Here is a 10,000-nt window from a genome sequence, read left to right on the forward strand (position 1 = left end):
CCTGGTTCTCCTTCTCCTCCTCCTCTTCGCTCCCTTCCTGGGAGCAGACGGACTGCAGCTCCATGACCTGATCCATGGTGACCTCATCCATAGCCTCATCCTTGACCTCATCCGTAGCCTCATCCTTGACCTCATCCATGACCTCATCCCTGACCTCATCCTTCACCTGATCCGTGGCCCTCTCGTCGCCGCCCGTCTCGCTGCGGAGCCGGCCTCCTCTCCGGGCCTTCTCCTTGCTCCAGCTGCGCGCCTCGGTCCACGCCTCCCCGCCGTCATCCTCGGACGACGACGAGTCCTCCCAGTCTTGGGCGCGCGTGGGCAGCTGGCGCTCCCGGCACACCCCCCCCGGCGTCCGCACCACCCTCTTCTTCTCCACCTTCTTCTCTGGGCTGTGGTCGGAGCCCACGCCGGGAGGAGGGCTCTGTTTGCCGGCGTCCGCCGAGGCACTGCTACTCGTCTTGCGGTGGTGACGGCGTTTCACCTGCTTCTTCTGGGGGGTCTGGGGGGCCGACGGGCCCACCTTCACTGAGGTGGCCTCCTGCTTCTTCTGGGGCGCCTGCACCTTCACCGAGGTGTCCTTCTCCACGGGCAACTGGCCGGGGCTGAGCGCACGCACACGCACACACACACACACACACACACACACACACACACACACACACACACACACACACACACACACACACACACACACACACACACAATTTTTCAAATAATGAAACAGACAACATAAACCAAACAAACCAAAAAACAACAACAACAAAACAAACCCAAAGATAAACAGACAAACAGCTTGACATAAACTACAGCAATACAGCATTTTTCAAATTAAGAGTAAGGCAAGGCAGGAAAGAGCTGGAGACATGATACAGTAGATATATATACCCATATTTGTCGCAGGCCCGGCCTGCATCCAGCCCTCGCTCGCACCCTGTGGAGACAGAAGTTCCGGAGACCCCCAGGCCGCCACCAAGTGACTGGCCAGAGGCCCCCGGACCCCCCGCCCCCCAGCTCACGACGGGCTACAAACCGGGCTACTTTTGCTACTTTTGAATTTTAATCTTTTTCTGGACATAATAAAGGTTTCCACTCGACAGAGACGTAATGCTCGGTGGTTACCAGGTGGTTACCAGGTGGAGAGACAGAGACGTTCTGCTGGGTGGTTACCAGGTGGTTACCAGGTGGAGAGACAGAGACGTTCTGCTGGGTGGTTACCAGGTGGTTACCAGGTGGAGAGACAGAGACGTTCTGCTGGGTGGTTACCAGGTGGTTACCAGGTGGTTACCAGGTGGAGAGACAGAGACGTTCTGCTGGGTGGTTACCAGGTGGTTACCAGGTGGTTACCAGGTGGAGAGACAGAGACGTTCTGCTGGGTGGTTACCAGGTGGTTACCAGGTGGAGAGACAGAGACGTTCTGCTGGGTGGTTACCAGGTGGTTACCAGGTGGAGAGACAGAGACGTTCTGCTGGGTGGTTACCAGGTGGTTACCAGGTGGTTACCAGGTGGAGAGACAGAGACGTTCTGCTGGGTGGTTACCAGGTGGTTACCAGGTGGTTACCAGGTGGAGAGACAGAGACGTTCTGCTCGGTGGTTACCAGGTGGTTACCAGGTGGTTACCAGGTGGAGAGACAGAGACGTTCTGCTCGGTGGTTACCAGGTGGAGAGACTTTTGATTGATTGATTGAATATTTTATTAACAGTTTGCAGAATTACAGTACATTTCAAGCACAAACTCAATACAAAGGCTGTTAACTGTGAGTGGACGACCCAATTAAGCATTACACTTGTTTACAACAGGGTCCACCATGTTCAATTCATAAAAAAAAAAGACAGCTGTCTTACCTGCATATGTCCTGCGTTGAGGGAGTGGCCGGCGTTTGTGAAGCTTTTTTTGCAGAGTTACTGGCCTGCAATGAACCAACAACACAACAACCTCTTAAGTCTTGTTAACACCGATTCAATGTCATCACCACATCTTAACGTGAAATAAACAGTAATATGATTCTATAATCAAATAAATCAATGCCTCAGGTTGTTATTTTAATGCAGTGTTACGCTATATACTGTACGTAGTATGAGCCTATAGCTCATATGACTCCATCTCTGTCTATCTGTCTGTGTGGCGTCACCTCTCCGCCTATAGCTCATAAGACTCTCCATCACTGTCTGTCTGTCTGTCTGTCTGTCTGTCTGTCTGTCTGTCTGTCTGTGTGGCGCTACCTCTCCACCTATAGCTCATAAGACTCTCCATCCCTGTCTGTCTGTCTGTCTGTCTGTCTGTCTGTCTGTCTGTCTGTCTGTCTGTCTGTCTGTGTGGCGCTACCTCTCCACCTATAGCTCATAAGACTCTCCATCCCTGTCTGTCTGTCTGTCTGTCTGTCTGTCTGTCTGTCTGTCTGTCTGTCTGTCTGTCTGTCTGTCTGTCTGTCTGTCTGTCTGTCTGTCTGTGTGGCGCTACCTCTCCACCTATAGCTCATAAGACTCTCCATCCCTGTCTGTCTGTCTGTCTGTCTGTCTGTCTGTCTGTCTGTCTGTCTGTCTGTGTGGCGCTACCTCTCCACCTATAGCTCATAAGACTCCATCACTGTCTGTCTGTCTGTCTGTGTGGCGCTACCTCTCCACCTATAGCTCATAAGACTCCATCACTGTCTGTCTGTCTGTCTGTGTGGCGCTACCTCTCCACCTATAGCTCATAAGACTCCATCACTGTCTGTCTGTCTGTGTGGCGTCACCTCTCCGCCTATAGCTCATAAGACTCCATCACTGTCTGTCTGTCTGTGTGGCGTCACCTCTCCGCCTATAGCTCATAAGACTCCATCACTGTCTGTCTGTCTGTGTGGCGTCACCTCTCCGCCTATAGCTCATAAGACTCCATCACTGTCTGTCTGTCTGTGTGGCGCTACCTCTCCGCCTATAGCTCATAAGACTCCATCACTGTCTGTCTGTCTGTGTGGCGTCACCTCTCCGCCTATAGCTCATAAGACTCCATCACTGTCTGTCTGTCTGTCTGTGTGGCGCTACCTCTCCACCTATAGCTCATAAGACTCTGACTCTGACGTTCAGTCGTTACCTTGGAGACGTTGCTGGATCGACTCCCTGACTTCCCAGGGGCTTTCCCCCCCTGCAGAGAGAGAGAGAGAGAGAGAGAGAGAGAGAGAGAGAGAGAGAGAGAGAGAGAGAGAGAGAGAGAGAGAGAGAAAGAGAAACAGCTGATGAGAATTTTCGGTTATATGTTTTTCCCGGTCAATGTTGGCCTATTAATTATGACATTCCCAGAATAAGGCCCCTTTTACACGAGAACGCTGTCCATAGACAACGGAAAAAGAAAGTATCGTTTGTGGGGGTCCGTTTAGACAAGAACGGCGTCTTCGGGGGTCGAAAACGCAACAAAGTGAAAACACCTTCCACTTCCAGAGTGGAAATCTTTGAAAACGCTGTTTCCTCCCGTCTCGGTCAAAACGGTGAATCCGCTTTTGTGTGATGCTGTAGTTAGTGTAGTATGACCAAGTAGGCCATTAATTTATGAAAAAACACACAAAAGGTGACATAAGAGGTTTCTGCCGAACAGAACAGCAACGATATAAAGCCCAGATCAGCCATTTTTCCTCCTAACATTGGAATCAGTATCAGCTGAACGAGTTGAGTTCCAGTTGTCAGCAGCAGAACTTGTTTGGCTGTGTGTGTGTGTGTGTGTGTGCGTGCGTGCGTGCGTGCGTGCGTGTGTCTGTGTGAGCGTGTGTGTGTGTGTGTGTGTTTGCGTGCGTGCGTGCGTGCGTGCGTGCGTGCGTGCGTGCGTGCGTGCGTGCGTGCGTGCGTGCGTGTGTGTGTGCGTGCGTGCGTGTGTGTGTGCGTGCGTGTGTGTGTGCGTGTGTGTGTTACCTCACTCTGACCTCAGGTAAAGCCAACCAATCCTCTTACTGCTCTGCTCTGTACCTACTATTTACAGCAACATTGACCGGAAACCCCATATTGTTGAGCGGAGTTCCTCAGGGCCCTATGCTAGAGTCTTTTCTGTTATGGTGTGGGGGAAAAAGCTTCCGCTGAAAATAACCCATCGATATAATAAGCGCTTGTCCATCTGCTATTTTCCTGTGAAGGTCTTAAGTTTAAGTGGTTAAACCAAGAGCTTACAATAACATAACATACTTGAAAAAGACCGAAAGGGTCGAAAAGACAGAATCGTCACATCTGCTGTTGTCGTAAATATTAATATACACATTTGGAGCATTCAAAAGTGAGACGCGAGCCCCCGCTTTGTGTTTCATGATTCTGTTTTTACGGTTTGGCTCAGCACCAAGAAACGGAGGATGTGCGCTCGCCGCTGATGAGCTTTGAGGCCAACAGACTGACCGTATGAACTCTCTCGCACAGTCCGGGTTGGCAGAGCGTGACTCTGGTTATCAGGGCCTCGGGTTCACTCATGAGCACCGTGACAAGAACAAGGGTGGTCATGTACACATGCCAGATGTTATTTGAACCTATAGAAGTACCAGCGTACTAAAGTACTAAACTAAACAGTACTGAACTACAACCATTGCATTAGGTGAGGCAGTAACGAACACTTCAGTTCAGTAGCCTATGAACTCTCGGTAGTCTGAACATTGCAATGAAATGTTTATATTTGGCTTTGAAGCTCCACAACAACCTGTGCAACCTCCCCTATAGCAGGGGGATGAGAACAGACATACATGTAAGAGTGTGTGCTAGTACATTACGTACTACTGAGGAGGTGGAGGGAGCATTGTAGTAATGCGATAGCCTGGCTAATAAGCCAGACCGAATCAGCCGTTGGCTGAAAAAAAAATTTGCCTGCCGGCGGATTACGGTCTGGAGAGGCTCAATTGTATGCCCATTTCCTACACCAGAGAACTGGTGTGGCCAATCGGGACACGGTATGCAATATGGGCGGGCTATGGTACATTGACCTTTGACTGACAGTAGCTCTAACCAATTGCGTCAAAGAGAAAATGTTTGAACCCGCCCCCCGGGAAACAAGATCCATACACAGCATCTCCAGACTCAAATACCACACGACAGTGTGATTTGAGTCTGGCAATATGAGCTTGTAGATCTGCTATTTTCACTACATGTGCCTCTTTCTGGGCCATATGACTTCAAATGGATAGCACCATTATTTCAAATCTTTGTCTCGATCACTCGATCTCGTGTGTGTGTAGAATGACAACATTATATATATACATATATATATATATACATACAGTATATAAAAGCATTGGGGTAGTGCAAAGTGCCTGCCCACCACCGCGGAAGTCGTGGATTCAAATCTGCTGCTGTACATCTGGATTCTGGAGTTGTCGTGCATCTACAGTACACGAACACAATTGGCACGTGGTTGGGGTGCTAAGTGTCACGTGGTTGGGGGTGCTAAGTGTCACGTGGTTGGGGGTGCTAAGTGTCACGTGGTTGGGGGTGCTAAGTGTCGCTGCATGTATTGTATTCCTACGGGCTGGGTCAGCGGTGCTAAGTGTCACTGCATGTATTCCTAGACGGGCTGGCTGGGGCAGCACCAGGCTGTCAGCAGGGAGTGTTGAGCGGGGGGAAGTATGAGGACGAAGGCTCTTCTACGTCGTCTTGGTGGGGGCTCCTCGCTGGCAGGTAAGTCCCATTGAGTGACCATTGAGGGAACCCCTCATTTACAATGATGCCGAGATTACATACAAAAAACAGTAATACAACAACAACAATATTAGTTACAACAAACCGTTAATATAATTATATATTCAGCAATCAGTTAAAACAGCAACATACAGGTGATGGACGGTTATTGAGTAAATTCCTAAAATGACCAATTGATGCCAGGGTATTAAGTTTAAGTTCTTGTTGCAAGACATTCCAAGAATCAGGTGCACCGATGCTGAAAGCAGCCTTTCCAAGTTCAGAGTTGGCAAAAGGGACCAGAAGGCCTAGCCAATCACTGGAGCGAGTTACAATGCGACTAGGTTTCTGATGTAACATGGATGAAATATATGATGGTAATTTCCCGACCAGGGCTTTATATATGAAGAGTCAGTGGCAGTGACAACAACATGTGTGTGGGGAGGAATCAATAATGGCTGTATGTGAGGCATAGTGAGGAGTACTTAGAGTGAAGATACTTCTACTCTAAGTACAGTGTAGAGCAAGGGTTCCCAAACTGCGACCCCACAAAATAATCATATTTGAGCTGGCGATCTCCCATCCCGACAATCACTTTGAGTTGTAGGCATTACGTTTAACTCGCTTCCACAGTTAAATATTGTGGGGGGGAAATAAATGTTCAACAAGCTCGCAACACCTCGCAGTGCGAGGCATTGTGTGCTTGTAGATCTGCTATTTTCACCGTATGTGCCTCTTCCTTATGTCGTCACCTTATTAAACTAATGGCCTAAGTCATTTTTTGCCGAAAATTAGTTTTTGGCCTAAATCAACTCCTGGTGATGCTGGCCACCTCTGGTAAAATCGCCTAAGCCCTAACGTAAAAGGCCTTACTGTTACACCCTATTAAAAAAATGGCCTATGTCAAGAGTGAGACTTAGGCCATTTTATTTTGCCTAAGTCATAATAAAATGTGACTTAGGCCATTTTAACACACCTTTCAAAATGGGAGTGAATGGGAGTGAATGGGAGTGAATGGGAGGTACTGTTACTTTGGGACTGATAGAATGGGACTGAATGGGAGTGAATGGGAGTGAATGGGAGGTACTGTACTATGGGACTGATACTATGGGAGTGAATGGGAGTGAATGGGAGGTACTGTTACTATGGGACTGATAGAATGGGAGTGAATGGGAGTGAAAGGGAGGTACTGTTACTATGGGACTGATAGAATGGGACTGAATGGGAGCGAATGGGACTGAATGGGAGTGAATGGGAGGTACTGTTACTATGGGACTGATAGAATGGGAGTGAATGGGACTGAATGGGAGTGAATGGGAGGTACTGTTACTATGGGACTGATACTATGGGAGTGAATGGGAATGAATGGGAGTGAATGGGACTGAATGGGAGTGAATGGGACTGAATGGGAGTGCATGGGAATGAATGGGAGTGAATGGGAATGAATGGGACTGAATGGGAGTGAATGGGAGGCACTGTACTATGGGACTGATACTATGGGAGTGAATGGGAGTGAATGGGACTGAATGGGAGTGAATGGGAGGTACTGTTACTATGGGACTGATACTATGGGAGTGAATGGGAGGTACTGTTACTATGGGACTGATACTATGGGAGTGAATGGGAGTGAATGGGAGGTACTGTTACTATGGGACTGATACTATGGGAGTGAATGGGAGTGAATGGGAGGTACTGTTACTATGGGACTGATAGAATGGGACTGAATGGGAGCGAATGGGACTGAATGGGAGTGAATGGGAGGTACTGTTACTATGGGACTGATAGAATGGGAGTGAATGGGACTGAATGGGAGTGAATGGGAGGTACTGTTACTATGGGACTGATACTATGGGAGTGAATGGGAATGAATGGGAGTGAATGGGACTGAATGGGAGTGAATGGGACTGAATGGGAGTGAATGGGAATGAATGGGACTGAATGGGAGTGAATGGGAGGCACTGTACTATGGAACTGATACTATGGGAGTGAATGGGAGTGAATGGGACTGAATGGGAGTGAATGGGAGGTACTGTTACTATGGGACTGATACTATGGGAGTGAATGGGAGTGAATGGGAGGTACTGTTACTATGGGACTGATACTATCGGAGTGAATGGGAGTGAATGGGAGGTACTGTTACTATGGGACTGATACTATGGGAGTGAATGGGAGTGAATGGGAGTGAATGGGAATGAATGGGAGTGAATAGGAGTGAATGGAAGTGAATGGGAGTGAATGGGACTGAATCGGAGTGAATGGGAGGTACTGTTACTATGGGACTGATACTATGGGAGTGAATGGGAGTGAATGGGGGGTACTGTTACTATGGGAGTGAATGGGAGTGAACTGGACTGAATGGGAGTGAATGGGAGTGAATGGGACTGAATGGGAGTGAATGGGAGCTACTGTTACTATGGGACTGTCACTCCCATTCACTCCCATTCAGAGTGAAAGGGAGTGAATGGGAGTGAATGGGAGTGAGTGGGAGTGAATGGGAGGTACTGTTACTATGGGACTGTCACTCCCATTCATCCCATTCACTCCCATTCAGTCCCATTCACTCCCATAGTATCAGTCCCATAGTAACAGTACCTCCCATTCACTCCCATTCAGTCCCATTCACTCCCGTTCACTCCCGTTCACTCCCATTCAGTCCCATTCACTCCCATTCACTCCCATAGTAACAGTACCTCCCATTCACTCCCATTCAGTCCAATTCACTCCCATTCAGTCCAATTCACTCCCATAGTATCAGTCCCATAGTAACAGTACCTCCCATTCACTCCCATTCACTCCCATAGTAACTACCTCCCATTCAGTCCCATTCAGTCCCATTCCCTCCCATTCACTCCCATAATATCAGTCCCATAGTAACAGTACCTCCCATTCAGTCCCATTCACTCCCATAATATCAGTCCCATAGTAACAGTACCTCCCATTCACTCCCATTCAGTCCCATTCACTCCCATTCACTCCCATTCAGTATCAAATGTCTTTGTGCTCTGATATTATTTTAAACACTGATACTGATACTATGGGAGTGAATGGGAGTGAATGGGGGGTACTGTTACTATGGGAGTGAATGGGGGGTACTGTTACTATGGGAGTGAATGGGAGTGAACTGGACTGAATGGGAGTGAATGGGACTGAATGGGAGCTACTATTACTATGGGTCTGTCACTCCCATTCATCCCATTCACTCCCATTCAGTCCCATTCACTCCCATAGTATCAGTCCCATAGTAACAGTACCTCCCATTCACTCCCATTCAGTCCCATTCACTCCCATAGTATCAGTCCCACAGTAACAGTACCTCCCATTCACTCCCATTCACTCCCTTTCACTCCCATTCAGTCCCATTCAGTCCCATTCAGTCCCATTCCGTCCCATTCACTCCCATTCACTCCCATTCACTCCCATAGTAACAGTACCTCCCATTCACTCCCAGTCAGTCCAATTCACTCCCATTCAGTCCAATTCACTCCCATAGTATCAGTCCCATATTAACAGTACCTCCCATTCACTCCCATTCACTCCCATAGTAACTACCTCCCATTCAGTCCCATTCAGTCTCATTCAGTCCCATTCCCTCCCATTCAGTCCCATAGTATCAGTCCCATAGTATCAGTCCCATAGTAACAGTACCTCTCATTCACTCCCATTCAGTCCCATTCAGTCCCATTCACTCCCATTCAGTATCAAATGTCTTTGTGCTCTGATATTATTTTAAACACTCTGTGGCTGACCCTAAACCATGGTCTATTAAAAATTATTGGAATAAAAACATTTTGCCTAAGTCACTTACTGCAGAAGTAATTTGGCCTAAATAAGGTTTATAATTGCCTAAGTTAAAATGGCATGTTCAGATATTGGCCTAAGTAATTTTATCCTTACATGTTACATGATTGACATACACCTTTATTTGTATGTCAATAGTCATATTCTTTCATATTTTTTGGAATTGAAATAATTAAGAAATATAATATATTCTACATTTGGCACAGTTTTTTGTGTTTCCTGAAAACCTTGAAAAAATTACTTAGGCAATTAGTTTAATAAGGTGACGATGTAATACTTTGACTTTAAAAAAAACTGTAGAAATGTGAAAAAAGCCTGTACACACTTTCTGTTGGTTTGTTTACTGTTGAGTGAGAAAACAATTCACTCATGCACATTAGGCTGATCATCTGCGTACCGCCCTAAAATAATCAGAGTTAATGTTCAAAGTCTGATTGGCTGTTATTCTGCACATTCTGGGGAGGAAGGAATGGAGTGGAGTCGGCTATTACTGAAGGTGAATGTCGAGGCGTTAAGAATTGAAAGCTAAAATCACCATGTTGAGTAAATGTTAAGGACCCCTGGGGGTGGGGTCCTGGGGTTAGTT

The 10,000-nt window shown here is 47.5% G+C and overlaps 1 protein-coding gene across 1 annotated transcript in view; it reads right to left on the reverse strand.

Annotated features, from left to right (window-relative positions):
• The window catches only part of LOC306921132 (uncharacterized protein), a 27,053-nt gene that overhangs the window by 8,764 nt on the left and 8,289 nt on the right, over window positions 1–10,000 (reverse strand). The window contains exons 2-4 of the mRNA XM_079498244.1: window positions 3,071–3,121; window positions 1,843–1,907; window positions 1–602 (exon numbers count right to left, since the gene is read on the reverse strand). The exon at window positions 1–602 is cut by the window's left edge and continues 131 nt beyond it. Of these exons, the coding sequence (XP_079354370.1) occupies window positions 1–602; window positions 1,843–1,907; window positions 3,071–3,121 (718 nt within the window). The remainder of the gene's footprint in view (window positions 603–1,842; window positions 1,908–3,070; window positions 3,122–10,000) is intronic.

The sequence above is a fragment of the Electrona antarctica genome (assembly GCF_951216825.1).
Source record: "Electrona antarctica genome assembly, chromosome: 4".
NCBI lineage: Eukaryota > Metazoa > Chordata > Actinopteri > Myctophiformes > Myctophidae > Electrona > Electrona antarctica.